Consider the following 22,930-nt stretch of genomic DNA (forward strand, 5'->3'; position numbering starts at 1 on the left):
CCTTCTGTGATGGTGAGCCACAGAAAGAAATACATTTCACACTGTGACACAGTTCATACATATATCTCATATACTAAAACAAAGGTTTTATAAGATCATACAACTTTACTACATGCCAGGCACTCAGTTATTTTATTACTCTAATCCCCTCCACACCATCCTAAACCTTGGCATGCTAGTTATGTCCCTCAAAATTGATTTCATGGCTCACCAACAGGTCTTGACTAGTGGCTAGAAAAATACTGCCATCGCCTATGTGACCCTTTCTCCTCAAACTTCCTGACTCTGCCAAGGCCAGTGCAGCATCCCATGATAGGTGTTGAAGGAGAAATACTCTTGACCAAGTTCTGGATATAATGCTTTGTAAGTTTGACAAGCTGATAGACATGAATCCCACAATAAATGCTACACCAATGATGTTTATCCATGCCCAAAAGTCATGTGGGGCTCTAGGTGGTCTCCGACTGCTTTCTGGTAACAGCAGGAAACATTTATCAAGTGCCGTTAAGCATGATGCGTGCTTAGGATATGAAAGCTTTATCTCATTTAATTGTCATAATAACCCTTGGAGGTGGGTACCATTGTATTCATCCCATTTTACAGATGAGGAAATCGAGGCTCAGTGATGTTAATGGAGCTGCTCAAGTTAGTCTGACTAGGAACAGGCATAGCGGATTTGAACCGCTTTCTCTGAGGCTAAAATTTGTGCTTTTAATGCTACACTATATTTTCTGCATTAAATTCCTCGCGTAGATATAGTTTAAACTTTTGCTAAAATTTCATCTTTTACTTGGAAACAAGCTTCACTCAAAAGTAAAAACATATAATCTATAACCAGCCAGGTCCACAGCCTGTCTGTGAACCCAGGACTGTTTGCCTTCGGAACCGAGCATGGAATCTGTTGGTGACACACACAGCCCTGTATTCCTGCCCACCATCCACATGTACAGGGGCTGTAAGAACTCCAAAATGGAAAGTTTATTTTCAAATATTCTTTTTTGAAATGCAAATAATCTAAATTATCTGCTCTCAGAGCAGTGATGACTCTCTTTTTTAAAAAATCCTTTTCTGAATCACACAAACACATGAAGAAAAGAGCAAGCTCCTTGCTCCACCTATTGGAAAACGAGGCAAGGGCACACTCATGAGCCATTTCTCTTGACAGAGTGATGCCTCTTCCCTAAAATACTGGTTCCTGAGAAACTCAATGGCAATGAGCATGAGGTTCCAGATAAATGAGGTCATTGTGAATAGCAGCCAAAGTCTTCTACTACCTTTAATGGTCAGAATATTTTTTTTCAAAGACAAAAATGACATTATTGTTTTTATTTGTAAATATGGTACATTTTTTAAACTCACACACTGAAAAAAGTATAATGGAGAGATAAATAAATTACCCTGAAGCCCATTACCCCAAAGCATTTGGTACGTGTGATTCTGTACATCTCACTGTGCTTATATGTATCCAGAAGAAGGATTCAATAATTGAATACATAGACAAAAACTCGATTATGCCATACTTATGATTTTAATAAAAATCGTAAATTTGATTTGAACTTTAATGAGAAAGAAATTAAACTGAAATGAATCACTGCAGTTCAAATGTTTCATCACCACAAGATATTTGTTCTTAATATCTTTTAATAAGATAGTTTAAATTAAGAAAATCATATGTGAAAGATATTGAAAGTTTAGTTATTCAAATGATAACATTTTCATTTTGGATCACATATAATACCTTGGTGCTATAAAAGTCAGTACACGTACAGTCTTTCCCCACCTTATGATTTGCTATATTATTAAGTCCAAACATTCAAAGAAAGTTCTGTAACCACATTTCTCATTACTGTTTAGTCTTAGTTCTACATTTAGGTGGTTTCAATGCATGCTACTCATCTTTTTTGCCATAATCTTGTCATTATTAAGGTTCTTTAGGTTCATTTTATCTCTTTCAGTTGGAGATCCTCTTTAGTTAGTGTTTCCCTTCCAAACCCTCTGCAAGAAAGTTTCAGTGGAGCGATATCCCAAGTTCCACCTGCTTGAAAATACATTTGTTGAACTTGGTAGGAGTCTTAGGTCACAACTATATTTCGCTCAGAAGATGTATCACTGCCATCAGCTGAGTGTTGCAGATAGAAATCATTGCTTTTACTATGATGGTTATAAATCATGTCATTTTTTCAAAGTTCAATAACTTCACCAGGATGTCTTCCTATTATTTTTATTAAATTTTCCTAGTCAGAGCTTGCATTTACAATATGCAATTCCAGACAGTTATTATTACCTGTTCAATTATTGCTATCAGCTATAATAGATTTTTCATCTCCATAAAACATTTTTATTTTCTATCTTCTTCCTAAGTTCTGCCATCTTGCTTTTAAAAAAAGTTCTTCCTCTTGGAGTCTTAGAATCTTCTTTTTGACTGTTTATCTCTTCTTTGACATTTACCATTAGAGACCATGTTGTTTATAGACTCAAACTACAGACAATTACTTGTCTGAATTTTCTTTCTATTTCCACAAGAAAGCTTTCAGGAACTTTTAACTTATGCTCATTTTTTTTTCTTTCTCCCTTTCAGTAATTAGGGATAGGCTGCTGGATCTTTGGGACAATTACTCTTTGAAGGGAGCAGTTCTTTATTAAATACTATGTAAATGGGTATGGGAGTGACAATCTACCCCACATTCGCTCATCATTTTGCATTCTTTCTTGTTTTTCATGAGTTTTGAGGGAGAGGTGAAAAGTGGAAATGTCCATTCATTACTATCTTTAATAAAAACCATGAGTTGTACAGAATTCTGTACTGTTTCACTTAAAAATACCCTGTAATTCTAATAAGTTTACATGTTTCAAAGGTGATGGATCTCCTTGTTTGCTCAGCCACAGAATAACATTTGATCAACTTCTTTTCTTCATTTAAATATTTCCTCTCTTGCCTAAGCACTCAACACTCTGTTTACATGAAGAAATTATTGTCTAATGTAATCTAACAAAACATAACAAGATAATTTAACAGGAAATATCTAAAATCTCTCTTTTTCTTCAAACACTCATTTAATAGAATAGATGGTTTGTTAATCTTTGCATAGGATTCTAAGTCTTGCTTTTATAAATAAACTGAAGGAAAAGAATAGACTTACATGAAATACTGCACAGTGTAACTAACTTCCATGCCTTGTAAGCCCTCTGGGGGGTTCCACTGTAGGATATTCTTCATGTTTATGGATATGAAGGCAACATTTGTAGGTTTAGGCAGATCACCAGAGACACAGGGAACTGAAAAAGGAGCAGAGAGGAATTGAGGGTTAGTGGAGAGAAAGGAAGACCTAACCTGTGGTGGCTGGTGTCTAGATACAGACCCCAAGAAGCAGTACCTTCCAGTACTTGTGCTCTGTGAATTTCCTTCCAGCCCGACCTGACTTCATGACCCTCTTTAACCAACAGAAGTGATTCTGAGACTGAGCCTTAACAAGGCCTGTGAGCTTTCACTTTTGCTCGTTTGAAAGCCCTGAACTGCAATGTAAAATGTGGGCTACTCTGCTGGACAAACCATGTCGAGAGGCCATATGACAAGGGAGATGTCCAGCTGTCCTAGCGTCCCAGCTGAGCCCAGCTTTCCAGCCAAGGAGCCAGAATGAAGCCACTGTGGACACTGTAGCCCCATTTGCCTCAGACTAAAGCTGCGTGAGAGGCTTTGAGAGAGGCCAGCAGAAGAACCATCCAGCTGAGTCCTAGTTAATCATCAAACCGTGAGAAATAATAAAATGATTGTTTTAAACCACCTTGCTTTTCTGAAATAAATTACCCCCTGAAATGTGTTGTCAGTCATTAATGTTCAACGATGCAACAGAAATTTTGCTTAGAGTTTTGTAACTGTTTAAGTGATCCTCTAGAACTGCTAAGTGGTGGTTTATTTGCTCAGCTGTGTCTGACTCTTTGTGACCTCATGGACTGTAGCCTGCCAGGCTCCTCTGTCCAGGGGATTTTCCAGGCAAGAATACTGGAGTGTGTTGCCATTTCCTTTTCCAGAGGAACTTCCTGAACCAAGGATCAAACCCAGGTCTCCTGCATAGCAGGCAGATTCTTTACTGACTGAGCCACCAGGGAAGCTTAAAATGCTATATCAATTATCAAAATGTTACAAACTCTGTATCCTAAAGGATTAATTTCTAGAAATCTACTGTAGAAAAATGATTAAAAAATAAATACTTTAATAGTTTAAATAAAAGTAATAATTGGTTAAATACAGAGAATTAATAATGTGACAACAATATCAAAACACTAAACACTTTTCTCACCATACCATTCTATTTTTTGAAAATAAAACATATTTCATTATAAATGTTGTGAACCTCTTTGCAAGTTTACATTATGGATAAATCATGTGTATTGCCACAATTTTGGTGGCCAGTCTCCAAGATGACCTTCAGTAATCCCCTCTTCCTGGCATTCACAGCCTGCATATTCCCCTCTCACACTGTAGCTGGGTTGGTCTATGTAACCAATAGAGTATGACAGAAGTGAGAGTACATCATTTCCAATATTAGGTTATAAAAGATACTGTGGCTGGCATCTTGCCTTCTCTCTTTTGGATTATTTACTCTAGGAAAGGTCAGTTGTCTTTTTGTGAACAGTTCTCCACAGAGGACCTTGTGGCAAGTAACAGGCCTCCAAGATATGTTGAAGAATTGAATGAAGTTTCTTGCCACAAACACATGAAAAGATGCTCCATATCACTCATTATCAGAGAAATGCAAATCAAAACCACTATGAGGTACCATTTCATGCCAGTCAGAATGGCTGCCATCCAAAAGTCTACAAGCAATAAATGCTGGAGAGGGTGTGGAGAAAAGGGATCCCTCTCACACTGTTGGTGGGAATGCAAACTAGTACAGCCACTATGGAGAACAGTGTGGAGATTCCTTTAAAAACTGGAAATAGAACTGCCTTATGATCCAGCAATCCCACTGCTGGGCATACACACTGAGGAAATCAGAATTGAAAGAGACACGTGTACCCCAATGTTCATCGAAGCACTGTTTATAATAGCCAGGACATGGAAGCAACCTAGATGTCCATCAGCAGATGAATGGATAAGAAAGCTGTGGTACATATACACAATGGAGTATTGCTCAGCCATTAAAAAGAATACATTTGAATCAGTTCTAATGAGGTGGATGAAACTGGAGCCTATTATACAGAGTGAAGTAAGCCAGAAAGAAAAACACCAATACAGTATACTAACACATATATATGGAATTTAGAAAGATGGTAATGATAACCCTATATGCGAGACAGCAAAAGAGACACAGATGTATAGAACAGTCTTTTGGACTCTGTGGGAGAGGGAGAGGGTGGGATGATTTGGGAGAATTGCATTGAAACATGTATAATATCATATATGAAACGAATCACCAGTCCTAGTTCTATGCATGATACTGGTTGCTTGGGGCTGGTGCACTGGGACAACCCAGAGGGAGGGTATGGGTGGGTGGAGGGAGGGGGGTTCAGGATGGGGGACACGTGTACACCTGTGGCAGATTCATGTTGATGTATGGCAAAACCAATACTGTAAAGTAATTAACCTCCAATTAAAATAAATAAATTTATATTTTAAAAAAAAGGCACATTAGTGAGCTTAGAAGTGGATCCTCCAGTCCCAGTCAAGCTTTCAGATGACTACAGCCTCAGCCATCTGTACTCTCATATATACTCTTGACTATACTCTTGTGAAAGACCCTGAGCCAGAACCACCAGATAAGCCATTACTGGACTCCTGACCCACAGAAACTGAGAGATAATATTTGTTGCTTTAAGCTGCTAAGTTTTGAGGTAGCTTGTTACACAGCACTAGATAGCTAATACAACAAAGAGTCTAAAACTTAGAGAAATTAATCACTTAAAACACAAGTTAAATGGAGGAAGGAAAAAAATGGTTCCCTTCATTTCCATGATGTTATAAAGGACTACTGCAGTCACAATCTTGAAAAATGTTCTATTTAGTAGTTTCATTTCATCTTTATGAAAAAATTTTAAAAACCAATGAGAAGAATGAAAACTTCTTAGACTTTTAATTACAAGTGAGGGTTACAGCAACAATTTGTTGAATTTTTTAAAAAATATAAATGCTCTGTAAAAAACATTATATTGAGTTGGCCAAAAAGTTCATTTGGTGTCTTCCACAACATCTTATCATGAACTTTTAAGCCAATCCATTAAATACACTAATAAGGATTCAGAGTAGTAAACACCTTTAATAGAAATACATTTTAAAATGGATGTTGCTGTTTGGTACACTATTTCTGGGGGAAGACTATCCTAGCTTTTAGTCCTTTAGATTCATTTGGATTGACATTATCTTTTAGATTTCCTAGGCAGAAAAGATATCAGTTTTGGATATCCTCTAGTCAATAAATCAAAGCATGACCCCCAGGGACAGCCCTAAAATAACAACAACAACAAAAAAACTGAAGACATAGGGATACACCACTTGAAGATGGAAGATTAGAGTGATACATCTGTAAGTCAAGAAGCCTGGCTACTACCAGAAGCTAGGCAAAGTGAAGAAGGAGCTTCTGTCAGAAGCTTTAGAGGGGCATGGCACTGCCAGCCCCTTGGTTTCATATTTGTAGCTTTCAGAACTGTGAGAGAATACATTTCTGTTGTTTTAAGCCGTCCAGTTCATGGTACTTTGTCATGGCAGCTCCGGGAAACTAATACAGCTGCCACCATGTGGATACATAATGATGAATAAGCAGGTATGTTTCTGCCCTTGTGGAGATCCCAGACTAGTGGGAAGAGAGACACCATTGACAAGTCAAAAATCAGACAAGCACGTGGTGACCCAGCTATGGAAGAGAATAAGGTTGGAGTAGTGGGTCACAGAACCTACTTAGATAGGGGCTTAAGAGTCAGCTGTGAGGTGGGAGGGCAGTGCTCCAGGCAGACTCCAGAAGTGGGGAAATGCCAATCCAAAAATACCATGCCCTTGGAACAGTCAAAAGGTCAGTGTGGCTGGAAAAAGTGAAGGCTACTGGCCATGTTGTGATTGAAGTTCAAAGGGGCTAGATCCTCCACCGCCGCCCCTGTCTTTGTAAACACTGGACAGGAAGTTGGGATATAATTGAAATACAGCAGAAAAGCACTGATGCCTTTTAGGCAGGGGAAGTCAAGAGCCTATTTGTATCTCAAACGGATTACTTCACTATTGAGAGGAGAAAAGATTGAATGAGGGCAAGAATAGACCTGGAGAAACGGGTGAGACCACAACTGTAGCAACCCTAGTGAGGATGGCTGAGCTGGCACCAAGACGCTGGCTGTGGATATGGAAAGTGGGGTGGCAACAGCTTGGAGCTCTATTTTCAATGCAGAAACAACAGGAATCTGTGATGAATCAGAGCTATGAGAGTCTTATCGGGTGTAAGCTACATCAACAGATGAGGATTTATTCAGGAATATTTGCCCTTTTGAGGAGAAGGCAATGGCAACCCACTCCAGTACTCTTGCTTGGAAAATCCCATGGATGAAGGAGCCTAGTAGGCTGCAGTCCATGGGGTCGCTAGGAGTCGGACACGACTGAGCGACTTCACTTTCACTTTTCCTTTCCTGCATTGGAGAAGGAAATGGCAACCCACTCCAGTGTTCTTGCCTGGAGAATCCCAGGGACGGGGGAGCCTGGTGGGCTGCCGTCTCTGGGGTCTCACAGAGTCGGATACGACTGAAGAGACTTAGCAGCAGCAGCAGCAGTAGCAGCCTTTTTGATGATGCAAAAGAATGATGGAAAATAGAATTAGTACTTGTTTCTGAGGGGGAGAAATAGCACATTAAAAAAAAAGCACAATCGATAACCAGTATTTCCTCGTGGTGTTTTCATCTTTACAAAGTCGTAGGTACTATTTGTTTCCAGTTTGGAAAAACATAAAGAAAACACTCCTGAATAAATGTTCCAACTGAGATAAGTCATTGTCTTAACCTGCCAGTACTGATAAGATAATTTAGTCAACATCCAAGTGAAAATATGTCATACCCACATTGATATCAGGAGTCATGTGCCGATCTGTGAGTTACAACAGCACTTTTGTTCACATAGATTTATGGCCTGTGAGTACAGATCTGAACTTCTGAAAGTCCTTCTATTTAATATCACAATCAAAATCACAAAGGTTTTGGATTGGTACACATAATTTTATTTCTGGGAGTGCTGTACCACTACAACCTTGGTTTGGTACAAGGGTCTCCACAGCCTGATCTGGCCTCTCCTTACGGTATTCAGCCAAATGCACTACATTCACTAGTCACAGCAAATTACCTGCAAACTCCTAACTTGCTTAGCATTTTATACCCTTTATAATTTTGGTACTCTCTCCCTAAATATCTTTTGGAACTAGAAGATGCCTTATTTTCCCTTGTATGCCTCCATTCAATGAATACTGGCCTGTGCTATTCTAATGACATGATTGTGTTGTGATATTGTGGAGAGTATGCATGGTATACCCTAAAAGGGGGTGGGCATTTCTGATGACAGTCACTGGGGAGGAGGCATTTCTTTCGAGAGAAAGTGAAATTCAGAAGACCTCAGAAAGGGACCAGAATTTTGGGCTCCCTTTGAGCTTCCCTGATGGGGGTGTGAATGTTGGGCAATGGGAGGGAGACTTGAGGCGGGGTCCCCTTGGATTAAGGGTAATTAAGACGGCTTCTGCAAACTAGCGGTTATCAGGGGGGAGGGAGGAAGGGCAATACAGGGGAAGAGAATTAAGAAGCACAAACTATTACGTATAAGATAAGCTACAAGGATATATTGTACAACACAGGGAATACAGCCTATAAATGGAGTGTGAATGGACCAATGAACAACAACAGAAAAGATGGCTTACTACCCTAACAGAGCTGTGAGGGGTCAGCAAGGAGGACCCACTTAATGATCTCCCAAGTAATGATGAGTTAGCTCTGGCTTGTAAGTCATGTCATTTAGACTTGTGTTCCCTCTTTGTGTTTATTTTCCTCTCATTATATCTTGGCCTTTGGGAAAGCCTTCTAGCCCAGCTTCACCTATGTTATAGCACCATAAATAAAAGGTCCTTTGTCTCCTCTTGGGTCCTTGAGTAGAAAGAGAATAGATAAATGGTATTTGAAATGAGTAAGTCTTTGACAAGTTCATTAGTGGAGTTTTACAAAGTGTGGCTGCTGCATTAGTTCCAAGAGTTATCTTATAGTTACCTTTCTGTAAGTGTAATGAAATAGTATAACATTTTCCTAATGGCCTCAAAGATAATACTAAGGTCACTGTCTAAATATGTTGCAGTTTCAATCATATGCCTGACAGTAAAAGGTATTTCTATTTCATTACACTGTGGGAAAAAATCAATGCATAAATTAGTACTCGATGAACACCAGTAAAAAATGGCGAGGTTTTCAGTGTGAACTCATGGAGGGTAACTGGTCTCATGGTTATCCAAACCTCTCTCTTCTGGGGCTGAGACTTTCTGACTTACCCTTTATGGACAATATATTCATGCACTCCTGAGGAAAACCACCAGACTGCAAGAGGCTGAATAGTCAAATGTGGCAACTTCTGGGGACTTCCCCTTGGGGCCATTCAAGTTTCACAGGCTCATTAACTTGGGAACCTCAGCATTGAGGAAGCCCTGCCCAGCTCGGCCCTGAGAAAGTCTCCAGCCCCATCTGTCTTTCTGCAGCTGAAGCAGTGAAGCAATCACCAGGCTCTGAGCTGTTTGACACAGGGCACCATGTCTTACAAGACCCTTTGTATTCCCAGTGCCTGGCAAGTACTTTTGAACTGAACGAACCAGGGACTGCTTGGCTCACATACGTCATGAAGACAGAGCAGGAGCCAGGTTCATATGAACATCGGAACAAGGGTGATACAGTGTGAACTACCAAACCTTGACAGCTTGAAACAACCCCGGGAAACTTGCAGTGTACACAGGGGATACTCAACATACTTTTAATGAAGGAAGAGCAGCTCATGGCAAGTGGTTGCCACATACTGTAAATGTCTTTCAAAATAGGAAAATACTTTACTACCTTGTAAGACCAAAAGAAGAGAAAAAAATCACCTGACTGAGTTTTCTGTTGTGGGAAATGGGGTTAAGAAGAGTTGATGTACAAAATGGCACCAGAGGGCGATTAATCAATTTCAGGAAGCAAAGCTGTAAATATCTCATCCCAACCTCCACCAAAGGAGAGCTAAGCAGTGTCTCTGCCTTCCAGTAGGTGAAGTATTGTTCTAACTTCATCACGCTAAAAGGAAAGGCATATTTTCTTTGGTCTTAAGTTTTAAATTATTTCTCCTGAAAAACATGAACTCTTCTTTCCTCCTTCCCCAGCCACTGCAATTATATTTCAAGTGCTCTTAAAAAGTGAGTCGTCTAACCAACACTGAAAGCGTGATGCAGGAACTATTTACCTGAGAAAATATACTTAACTGTCTTCTATGAATGAGAGAGTACGGTTTGGAGTTAACATTAGTTCCTCGATTATCTTTCTCTACCAATTCTGCTACTATTTCCCTATTACTGCTTAGCCCATTTGCTGTTGTGCTTTAGTACGGCCTCTTCTTTGTCTATGATAGGACTGCTCATTGTTATACAGGGCACGGCCACCTGCTCTATCTCATTGGCTTCTAATAATTGTTTATGTAAGTAGGTCAGAGAGAAGTCATAAGAACAAGAGTTCTAGAGCCACACTGACACCTGCTCCCTGCTCTCTGCTTACCTAAGCTGTGTGCCCTGAAGTAAGTTATTTAGCCTCTGCACTCAATTTCCTCATTTGTAAAACGAAACAATATTATTATCTGCCTCACAGGCTTGCTGGGATGATTAAATAAGGTTCCTAAAATAGTGCCTGGTACAAAGAAAGAACTCAGTAATTATTAGCTCAGCCTTGTCCTTCATGTGCTTCCCTGGTGGCTCCATGGTAAAGAACCCACCTGCCAATGCAGGAGACACAGATTCTATCCCTGAGTCAGGAAGATCCATTGAAGGAGGAAATGGCAATCCACTCCAGTATTCTTGCCTGGAGAATTCCATGGACAGAGGAGCCTGTTGGGCTACTGTCCAAGGGATCGCAAAGAGCTGGACACGACTTAGTGATGAAACAACAAAAACGTTGTCCTCCATGGTTACTATTCTCCTTTCACAGCTGAATAAAGGCCCAGAGAGGCTGACCAACTTGCCTGCGGTTGTTCAGCCATTCGGAGGGTGATTGAGTCCAAGTGTTCTTAGGACAACAGAAATCTCTCTGCTAGGATACTCACTTGCTGCTTTTAGGGAACACTCCAAAGAACAGTGTTGTGGGAAGAAGAGATTGCACAATCATTATAAAGTTTGCATGTTACTGAAAATTGCTTCTAAGGAGCTATGTAAGAAATTCAATGAGGAAAACCTGAGTATTTCTCCTTCACTGAATCTTTTTCTGGTGGAAGTATACTTAGTCATATCATTCATTCAACCTCATTACCAGGCACCTACTAGAAATAGAAAATCCAGTTACTAAGGTGCACTGGAAGACAGAAACACAGAGAAGGCCCTGCTCTTTCAGAGCAGGTATGTTCTGAATCTGGACATAATCCATCAATACACGCTTTCCCTGCCAAGTATGTGAATGTTTATATGGATGAGTGATATATAAGTCATACATGAAAAACATGTTATTTCTTTATAGCCACACCTCAATAAGTAAATCTATGTGCTTAAACATGTTCTGGAATATTGCTGTTGGTACATGAGAGTAAATAGGACTTTAAGATTGAGACTACCTCTTAAAATAAATATATTGGCGTTTACCCATCAAAAAGAGTGCACATGTTCCAAGCAGTTTCCTTGGGGCGGTTTATAATTATTTCCGGCATTGCTCAGCTCCGGCATTTGGGACACATATCCTTTTAGCTACAACTGTCTTCAGAGGTAGTTTATAAATATGCAAAAATTCCATCTCATTATTTAAAAATAGGCACACCTTGTTTTTGCCCAACATAGCATTTCTTAGCTTGGTTATACAAGTTGCTTGGAAGTGGCTCTGAAAGATTTTGAAAATTAAACCACACCTTCACGATGAGGTTTGCCACTTAATGGGTTATTCTGACCAACGTGTGCAGGTCCTATCCAGAACTCTGAAAAAAGGAGTTAAGGAAAAACAGTCAGATTTTTGTGCATAGCTTCCTAAAATGCCTATTTTGAAGATGTCATTATCAATTTGTGTGTGTTGGTCCCATTGTTAGAGTATCAGTCTCACTGGCTTATGTCATTTCTTGTGTGAATGCCTTCCCTTCCTTTTCAGAAATTGGCTTTTTGAGGGCAAGGGTTTGATTTTCTCCACATTTTGTGATTGCCAAAGTGTCTATCCAAAGTGACTACCACAGTAACTATGGGAAAGAAGATTCACATGTGCGTTGTAGTCTCTACAACTCAATAACTTGCCTCAGAAAGGAAAAGACAGAAGAAAGAACAGAGACAGACTTCCCTAGTGGAACAGTGGATAAGAATCCACCTGCCAATGCAGGGGATATGGGTTCAATCCCTGGTCCAGGAAGATTCCACACGCTGCGGAGCAACTAAGCTGCCCAACATAACTACTGAGCCTGAGTGCTGCAACTACTGAAGCCCGTGTGCCTAGAGCCTCCGCTCCCCAGTGAGAGAAGCCACCACAGTGAGGAGCCTACATACCACAACAAAGAGTAGTCCCCACTCTGCAATTAGAGAAAGCCCACGTGCAGCAACAGAGACCCAGCGCAAGCAAAAAAATTAAAAATAAATACATGAAAAGAAAGAACAGAGAGAAACCATTTGGAGCCACTAAGGTATTGGAAAGAACAACTATTGGGAGCTCCAAGTTCAATCAACAGATATTTATTAAATATCAACATATATCATCCACTTTATCTTTCACATCATTTTCAAATCCAGTACTTCTTTTTATCCTCACATATGTAATACAGTTTTTCCACTGCTATCTCTATCACTTCACATATTTAGAAAGAAAATGAACAAGATAAAAATGTGAGAAGACAGAGAAAAATAGAAAAAAAGTAAGAAAAACAAACAAAAAAAATAAGCCTTAAAAATAATTACTTAGTAGTGGAGATTTGGAAGTAATCATTTAATGGAAACTTGGAAGTAATTAATAGTATTTACTTCTGCTCATTGTTGATTGGGATTTTGAGGCAAACGAGGTTGAGAGTGTGATCTCAAGCTGTCTAATCAAATAAGATGAAGACAGAAGTATATGGCAGCCATTAAAAATACAGTCAGAAAGATGCGTTCTTTTTCAGTGGGCTACCTCTCCTCTGTAGTGACAAGTCAATGCTTTGATGTTTTTGACAGTGACCTGGACTCGATTTAGACCTCTTTAGGTTGATTATGCCTTGATGAAGTTGTGTAACTAAATGTAACACAATGGACAGGGGATCCATGTGCAACACAGGTCCCTCTAAAGATCAGCCCTTAGGGGTAGTTATCCTGCCACAAAGATGTTAAAAAAACACCGGTCAGGCTAAGGTACTGGCAACAAGGGACTTCTCCAGGATCAATGCAGAGAACGGATTGATGCAGACATTCCCTTGCTCTTGTTATTAAAGCTAACTGAGCCTTCAAAGGACGGTGTTGATTCAGGAAGCAGGAAACAGCACCTAGGATACCAGCCTTAGAAAACTGCAGCTGTAACATGGGTGCCTTTTGATAACTGCAGATGGACTCAGCACTGAGTAGAGCCACAGTCCACAGTGACCTGGTGAGGCTGTCAATGACCTTGAGGTCAGGCTGTCCGTAAGCTGCAAAGCTCCTTACTCCTATCCATTTGGCAATACCACCCTCAAAAAAAATCCCTCCTTTTCGTAGGATTTTGCTATTTGTTGTTGGGTTTTTTTGTTGATTAGTAGCTTTATAAGAAAGAAATATAAGTGTGGAAAAGGAATATTAACTACTTTGTCATTTACAGATAGAATATGCTTAGAGCAGGATTTAACTTTATTTTCTTGCTAGTATTAAAATGAAAAATACAACGAGTATATTGGCAATTCTCATAAGTGTCAGTTTCCCTTTTCACAGAAAGCCCTGCTTGACTCCTAAATTAGAGCAGTTGCCTTATTCTGTGCTTCTAAAGAAGCTTGGTTTCTTCAGTTCTGGCATTTATACTGTAATCATCTGAGATTAAAAGCTCTACAAAGAAAGCGTCCTTGCTTTCTTGTTCAATTCAATACTTAGAACAGTTCCTGAAATGTATGAATGAATTACTCTGAGTAAGTGAATGAATAAATGAAAAGTACTCAAAAGAAGGTTATTTAAAAATCACATGCATCAAGTTATATTTTAACTTATGAAAACTCAAAATGAATGTGTGGGGGTAAGACGCTGATTCTTTTTCATTACATCCGATCAACTCAAATACCTCATTCCCCTAAGTTATTTACTCTTAAGTTGGTACATATGTTGTTCTATTTTGCATTAAACCAACCATTAGCCAACTTAAAAAATAACAACATAAAGCATTTAGTAGATAATTTAGAGAACCTTTTAAACATATACATTTTAATGTAAAATGGAGGAGGGAGGCTGACTTGGAATCATATGAGTAATTAGCCTTAAGCATGAAAATGGTCCATGTTGGAGCAAGATTTTGCAGGAAAGTGCCCCACAGAGAAATGGAGGCAGGAGGTAGGGGTTGGAAGAGAGTGAACCCCTCTGCTGAAGAAATTTTAACTCCATCATCTTAATACACATCCATTGATGTTTCTCTTTTTTAAAAATTAAGATATAATTGACATAAACATTATATTAGTTTCAGTCATACAACATAATGATTCCATGTTTGCCTATATTACAAAATGGTGGCTTTCTCTTATGTTCATGTTAAAGAAAGAATAAGAGAAGACTCATCTATGCCCTTTACATTCTCAAGGGACGCTTTCATGTGTGAGACCTCTACAAAAGTTTCCCTTTGGCAGTGGACATAGATTAATAAATATGTTGAGGAGAACTACATAGGATTGAAAAGGCAGCTTTTCTTTACTTTAGGAGCCAAGCTCATGGGTCCTGCTCACTACCCTCCAAGTCTTTGAGGGTATGGTGTGTGCCTGCTCAGTTGCTCAGTCATGTCCAACTCTTTGCAAACCCCATGGGCTGTAGCCTGCCAGGCTACTCTGTCCAAGGAATTTTCCAGGCATGAATACTGGAGTGGGTTGGCATTTCCTCCTCCAGGGAATCTTCCTGGCCCAGAGATTGAACCTGGGTCTCCTGCGTTGCAGGCAAATTCTTTATCATTGAGCCACCTGGGAAGCCCGCTGAGGGTATGGTTGGTGTTATAAATGTATGTTGAAAGGAGTATGTTGCAATCCCAACCTCCAGTACCTCATTAGGGTGGGCTTCAATCCAACATGACTGGTATCTTTATAAAAATGGAAAATTTGGACACAAAGACATGCACAGAGGGAAGATTATGTGAAGAGACAGAAGGAGCACTGTGTGAAGGCAGAGGACTGGGATGGTGCTCAACAGCTAAGGAACGCCAAGGATTGCCAGCAACCACCAGATGCTAGGAGAGAGGCGTGGAACAGATGCTCTCCTACTGTTTTCAGTTCTAGCTTCCAGAACTGTGAGACAGTAAATTTATATTGATCTAAGCAACCCAGTTTGAGGTACTTTGTTATGGCAGGCCTAGAAATGTAATATAGTAGGTGTCTGTTGCTCACATCTTTCCTCAAAAATGAACATAATGTTTATTTATGAGAACAATGAATGCTTGAAGGGCTGCCAAGTTACCTGAAAGTAAAGAGGAAGGGACTGATGTAGGAGAAAAAAAAAAAAAAACTGCAACATTGAAAAGGAGGAAATTTAAATGGGGGAAAGACCGTAAACAGAAGCTTTAACTAAGAGGATACACTTGCCAAAATACTCATACTACCAAAATACAAATGTAATTGTATGAAATGGAAATTTCAGGAGGCTGGATGAAAGGCATACATGCTCAGACTCAAGAAGGAGAACTTCCTGACAAACCTGTAGAAGAGAGGAATGCCATTCTCTGTGCCTGGAGGTGGAGCTGGCATTTGATGAAGCTGCGCATAAAGTGACTGGAAAAGTTGAGCGGAAGTCATTTTGGCATCTCCGCGTGCAATGCAGTGAGCACTGCATTGAAAAATAGAACTGATTTTTAATAGATAACATTTGTAATCAATAAAAATTTCCTTTCCAGAAAAGTCTCATTAATTGCATTAAAGTCCATCATCACAGATTTCACCAGCTCTAGCCAAAACATTATGCCATACTTCCATTCTCTGCAATCTAAGAAGTGAAGAGAAAGAAAACTGCCTCTACAAAATGAAATTATATTTGTATGAAATTCTGAGTTTAAATGAGGGGTCAAGGTCTGTGTCTCATAGGAGAAGACAACAAAGATAAAAAGGGAGGGTAAGCATTAGAGACCTGTGTTCACCGAGAACCTGATGGTAAATCACTTAAGGACCAACATGCCAGGGGTAGTGTTTAAAATGTGGCAGATGAGCCATCTCATCATGATCTACAGTGAGTCAACCTGACAGCTTACGGACAATCCAGAATACACACCTACAGAAAAGACCAGGAGGAAGACCTGGCATGGTGTAACTGGGGAGGTGGTTAGCTGAGATGAAAGAAGACAGAGGGAATGTGATGGTTGCAGTCAATGAGCTGAGCAGATTGTTCTGTACAACTTGATCCACTCAGAGTGAGGACCAACTCTGAGAGAGATCTCAGCTCATTACACAGAAGAACATTCCAGTAGCTGGAAGTCTGCAACGACAGGATATCATGACTTGGGTGTCAGATAGTGAGCTTCCTACAATGGGAGGTGCTTCAACAGCAGAGAGGTAATGCCTTGGAAGTTATGCTGCAGAAGAGATTCACAAGAGAAGGAGTTGGATGGGATTTTAAGGTCTTTTCAAGCCTAGTTTTCTGCATCAAAAAGAATTCTGAAAATAAAGCAGTTGCCAGTCAGCTTTTTTTTTTTTTTTTTTTAAGAGGGCCTAGAAACAACATTCCAGTAGCAATGAGATTTTGGTTTCTAGATCTTATTTTCCAGGAGAAGGAACTAGAGCTCCTTGGGGAAGTGGCTGATTCAGCCCTTCATACCTGCATGCTAAGTCACTTCAGTTGGGTCGGACTCTTTGTGACCCTATGGACAGCAGCCCACCAGGCTTCTCTGTCCATGGGATTCTCCAGGCAAGAATACTGGAGTGGGTTGCTATGCCCTCCTCCAGGGGTATCTTCCCAACCCAGGGACCAAACCAGTGTCTCTTATGTCTTCTGCAATGGCAGGCGGGTTCTTTACCACTAGCACCACCTGGGAAGCCCGTTCAGACCTGGGGAAGGGAAAATACAAGATGAACTTGAAATATTTTGTGATGCTACAAAGTAATGAAATGCTCAGGAAAGAATGGGGCCTGTTGAAAGCATGCAGGAACCAACTAAAAGAGCTTTTGATGGCCAAAGCTGGAAAATTTGAGCAATAAAATTAATACTAAATAATAATAGTATTGGATTATAACTCAAATAATAAAGCAAAACATTTATGAATCCATATTAATATATGTAAGAAACTAAATAAACAAATAAATGACAGAGAAGCAAAGGCTCTTCCCTGCATTAGAATTCCAATTTAATAAATTGAGAAGGAAAGAGTGAAATTAAAAAATCACCGTTAAGCATAACAGTTATTGCATCCAGTATCCACTGATGAATATTAAAATTAGTGGGTGTATGTTTGAGGAGAAACAGGATACTTGCTCCATCTCAGAATATCTTCCCACTAGATATTTATTTGGAGAAGGCAATGGCACCCCACCCCAGTACTCTTGCTTGGAAAATCCCATGGATGGAGGAGCCTACTAGGCTTCAGTCCATGGGGTCGTGAAGAGTCGGACACGACTGAGCAACTTCACTTTCACTTTTCACTTTCATGCATTGGAGAAGGAAATGGCAACCCACTCCAGTGTTTTTGCCTGGAGAATCCCAGGGACGAGGGATCCTGGTGGGCTGCCGTCTATGGGGTCGCACAGAGTCGGACACGACTGAAGCAACTTAGCAGCAGCAGCAGCAGCAATTTATTAATCAGAAAATGAAAATAGGAACTCTACAGTGAAAAACCCTACAGACACCACCTAAACCAAATGATCAAAGTTAACATCATCAGGAAGAAGATGTACTGATATCATAAACCCTTTGATAGGATGGGCTGATAAAGATAACGTCATTTCTGTGGTATTATTGCCCAAAGGGAATAATCTCACTCTAATGAGGAAACCTCAAATGAACCCATACTGAGGGACAAGTCTGAGGGAAAGGTGATCAGGACTCCTAAAGTGTCAAGGACAGGAAAGCAAACAGAGACTGAGGAACTCACAGATTGGAGGAGAGGAAGGAGACAGCAACTGAAGGTAACTGGGATCCTGGAACAGAAAAGCAGCATTAGTGGGAAAAAAGGGTTAAACTGAAACAAAGTCTGTAGTTTAGCAGATAGTGTTACATTGTTGTTGTTTAGTTGCTAAATTGTTTCTGACTCTTTGGGATCCTATGGCCTGTAGCCCACAAGGCTCCTCTGTTCATGGGATTTCCAAGACAAGAATACTGGAGTGGGTTGCCATTTCCTTCAACACAGGATCTTCCCAACACAGGGTTCGAACCCGTCTCTTGCATTGGCAGGCGGATTCTTTACCACTGAGCCACCTCAGAAGCCTGAACAGTGTTACATCAATGTTAATTTCACTGTTCTGAACACTGTATGGTTATATAAGATCTTAAAATTAAGAGAAACAGGGTGAGGGGGTTCATGAGAGCTCTATTATTTCTAGAGCTTTTCTGTAAGTCTCATATTAGCTCAAAATTAAAAGCTAAAAAGGAGAAAGCAATGAAAAAAATTTAATTAGTTCACTGGAATCATTTGTGTGTGTGAAAAATATCTTAAAATAACTTCTCCATGAAATAAAATACCTGCTACTGCTGTGTTTATATCAAAGAAGAAACACTTCAACAAATACCCTCACTGTGTTAAATATAGCATATTAGTTCTAACAAGCAGAGATACTTTAATATTTAGACCATATTCAAAAGCTCCAAACCTAGAGTTGGCTCCTTTGTTCATAGACACAATAAATTCTATTTTTTCCCTCTTTGGGGATTTTGGGAAGCTCTTCTTGAGGGAGGCACACCGGAGGTGAGATGTCAAGTCTGAACAGGAGTTAGCCAGAGACAGAGTGGGCTGGAACATTCCAGCACAAGGAATTGCAAGTATGAAGTCCCTGTGATGCAAAACAGTTTGGTTTGCTCTAGGAACTGGAAAACGTCCACAATAGTAGGAATTAAGTGGTGTGAGTGAGGCTGAAGAGACTGGCAGGAGGGGTCACATAAGACCACACAGGAGACTTTAGAATGATTCTATCAGCAGTGGAAGTTTCTGAAGGGTTTGAGGAGAGGAGATACGTGACTTTGGCAAGTCATCTCCTCCCACTCTCTGTTACTGGCTTTAAATGCTCATTAATATTATGCTGACCAGGATTCTTTATCTGCAGTGACGAATAAGACATGGGATTAGGCCAACAGGACCAGACTGCCAAACCATAATGATGAATTTCTTAGTGAAACTTCTGTCCCTGGAGAGTTGATAGAGTTGAGTTTGTGTCCCTCCTGCCATGTGGGTGTGGTACAGATGTTCCAAATTCCTTTAAAAGTTGACCTGAAATGAAATACCAAGAACTTTCCTAAAATGCTGATGCCACATTGAAATTTTTTTTTTCTTTCTCTTTGGATGTTTGGTATTGTAGTACAGCCCAATCCAATCAAAGAGTTGTGTGACTTCAAATTTTTGTGCCAAAATTTTTGAAATGTTAAAGCCTTTACTACTGGAATGTGGCAATGTCACATAATTCTTAGAAAGTTCACATGGCTCAACAGATATGGTGGTGGAACCAACAAGATGGGATAGCTCTCTATCCACATAAACACATGTACCTTCTCACCTGATTTTCCCATCAGCTCTCAGTGTGCCTTGAGGCCCAGAAGAAGACAGGAATGTTTTAAGACGAGCCAAGAAAGTACCTGGGTCAGGAGAGAGTTTCTTTGTTTTTTCCCCTAATTTTGCTTTGAAGCCAAGAATATTATTACCTTCTAATGTCAGCCTCCCAATACAATTAAGAAGCAAGCTTTATTATTTGATTAGAAATAGAAACAACCAAATTCCTGTCAGTTAGTTGAAGCTCAGTATCTGGCTAAGTCAGGAGCAGTCTCTTCCCATTCAGCTTACCTAGGAATATTTATCACAAGAGAAAAGAATGACAATTTCTGGTAACTTCAGGATTTAGAAGAGAAAGAGAAGCTTATTGTGCATAATGTCTATTGTCCAAAAATCTCTCCAAGATCTATATGCACGCTTTTCTTTTAATTATACTGAACTTTTGCAACTTGTTCTTTGATTACTAAGGACACCACAGTTTCATGGACAACTTTTTGCATTCACAGTCATTGTTCAGTTCTGGGTTAAAAACATAGAGGCCTGGGCCAAATCTGCACAAAACACAGTATTTCAAGCTCTGTTGCTTGAAATTAAAAAAAAAGAGGGGATCCTAGATACCTTGCTTTAAAAACATTCTTTTTCTCTTACACCAGAAATGCAGAAGGAAAACAGAAATCAGTTAATGAATCATTCTGATTTACTGGCTTGCAGCTGGTAAAGTTAAAACTTAAAAACAAAACCAAAAACAACCTGTATCACAGATCAGTTCCAAGTTTTGTTACTTCCGAAAAATCAAAGGGCATTTACATGTACGTGGTCAAAACTGCAAAGGAAAAAAAAAAAAAAAATGACTTGCCCAGGAAAGGGATCTTACTTTAGAAACGTTGCCCCTTTCTAGCTCCTGTCCACTGCGAGCCCAACTCTTTCCCGGAGTTTGGTTTTTTAAAGTGCAGGCATCGCCTCCTTCCCTGGGGTGCTCCCTGTAAAAGGGCAGCTGGTCCGTGGGGCCGCGGCGGGGGTGGCGACAGCCTGCGATGTGGGGGCAAGTGCAATGTGCAAAGGCACTGTCGCCGACCGCAAGTTACCAGCTGCGGGTCCACTCGGAGCGACTACCGTCAACCTGCCTTCACCGTCACCTGCAACCCTCGCAACAAGTTCTCAGCGCACGCGAGGCAGCGGCGTTTCTTCCCCGGGCTCCCTGGCTCCCCGCGCGGACCTGAGCTCCTCCTGCTCCGCGCGCCTGAAAGCAAAAGGCGGGGTGGACGAAATCAGTCAGAGCTGGGCGGTCGGCTGGCCTCGGGCGCGATACTCCTACCTGCCCGTCCCGTCGGCGCGGCCACCAGCAGCAGGAACAGCAGGGCCGGGAGGCCGGGTGCCGGGGCTCCTCTGGCCGCCGCCCTCGCTGAGGGTCCGGGGGCGCACATGGGCGCCGGAGCTGGGTCACATCTTTGCAGGCAGCCGTCAGCGTGGGACTCCCCCTCGGGCCGCGGGCGCTGGGAGCGTGGTCTCCCCTCCTCACCCTGGGCCAGGGCTCTGGCTGCGCGCCGCGCTCCAATTGGCTGGGTGCCCGGGGAGGCGGAGCTGCGGCGGAGCCCCACCCGCGTCCCGCCGGAGCCTGGGCTGGGTGCCAGCGCCAGGGGAGTGTCCGACTTCTCCTCTAAGCCCGTCGGGCTAGCAGCTCCGAGAATCCTTGACTTTCCACCTCCCTAACCAACAAGGTCACTTGTTACTGTTGTTTCGTCTCTAAGTCGTGTGGTTCTCTTTTGCAATCCCATGGACTGTAGCCCACCAGGCTCTTCTGTCCGTAGGATTTTCCAGGCAAGAATTCTGGAGGGGTTGCTATTTCCTTCTCCACAGGATCTTCCCCACCGAGCAATGGAACCCACCTCTCACCCTGCAGGCAGGTTCTTTACCGCTGTGCCACTGGGGAAGTCCAAGGAGGTCACTACTGCAGGGAAAACTTCCCTCTCGACTGTTTAAACAGTTCCTCGTAGCAAATTCTTTCTGTTAAAGTAAGCAGTGTGTTTTCTGTTTTCCTAACTGGACTCATTGATTTGGTAAGAGTTTGGAGAAGGAAATGGCAACCCACTCCGGTATTCTTGCCTGGAGAATCCCATGGAAGGAGGAGCCTGGTGGGCTACAGTCCACGGGGTCGCAAAGAGTCGGACACGACTGAGCGACTTCACTCACTTTCACTAGGAAGGACAACATTTTATGTTATCAGTGGCTTTATGTTATCAATGGGCTTCCCAGGTAGCACCAGTGATAAAGAACCCACCTGCCAATGCAGGAAACATGAGACGCGGGTTTGATCCCTGGGTCGGAAGATCCCCTGGAGGAGGCATGGCAACCCACTCCAGTGTTCTTGCCTGGAGATCCCCGTGGACAGAGGAGTCTGGTGGTCTACAGTCCATGGGGTGGCAAAAGAGACCCACATGACTTAGGGACTAAACACATAACACACAATGCTGCTGCTGCTAAGTCGCTTCAGTCGTGTCCGACTCTGTGCGACCCCATAGACGGCAGCCCACCAGGATCCCCCGTCCCTGGGATTCTCCAGGCAAGAACACTGGAGTGGGTTGCCATTTCCTTCTCCAATGCATGAAAGTTAAAAGTGAAAGTGAAGTTGCTCAGTCGTGTCCGACTCTTGGCGACCCCATGTACTGCAGCCTAGCAGGCTCCTCCGTCCATGGGATTTTCCAGGCAAGAGTACTGGAGTGGGGTGCACACAATACCACTTCTCAAAACAAAACCTTAAGAGTTGGAGGAAGATTTGATGAGATAAGATTCCATAGGATTTTAAAGGGCTTCCCTTGTGGCTCAATCAGTAAAGAATCCACCTGCAGTGCGGGAGACCTGGGTTCGATCCCTGTGTTGGGAAGATCCCCTGGAGAAGGGAAATGCTGCCCACTCCAGTATTCTGGCCTGGAGAATT

The 22,930-nt window shown here is 41.4% G+C and overlaps 1 protein-coding gene across 6 annotated transcripts in view; it reads right to left on the reverse strand.

The window, feature by feature from the left end:
* The window catches only part of IL20RA (interleukin 20 receptor subunit alpha), a 33,128-nt gene extending 11,576 nt beyond the window's left edge, over positions 1 to 21,552 (reverse strand). The window contains exons 1-3 of one of the 6 annotated variants that reach the window (XM_005210962.5): positions 21,311 to 21,552; positions 18,391 to 18,436; positions 3,141 to 3,276 (exon numbers count right to left, since the gene is read on the reverse strand). In XM_005210962.5, coding sequence (XP_005211019.1) covers positions 3,141 to 3,217 — 77 coding nt within the window. In that variant the 5' untranslated portion in view covers positions 3,218 to 3,276; positions 18,391 to 18,436; positions 21,311 to 21,552. 6 annotated transcript variants of the gene reach the window in all.
* Between the last annotated feature and the right edge of the window lie 1,378 nt (positions 21,553 to 22,930).

This window comes from Bos taurus, chromosome 9 (assembly GCF_002263795.3).
Source record: "Bos taurus isolate L1 Dominette 01449 registration number 42190680 breed Hereford chromosome 9, ARS-UCD2.0, whole genome shotgun sequence".
In the NCBI taxonomy this organism is placed as follows: Eukaryota; Metazoa; Chordata; class Mammalia; order Artiodactyla; family Bovidae; genus Bos; species Bos taurus.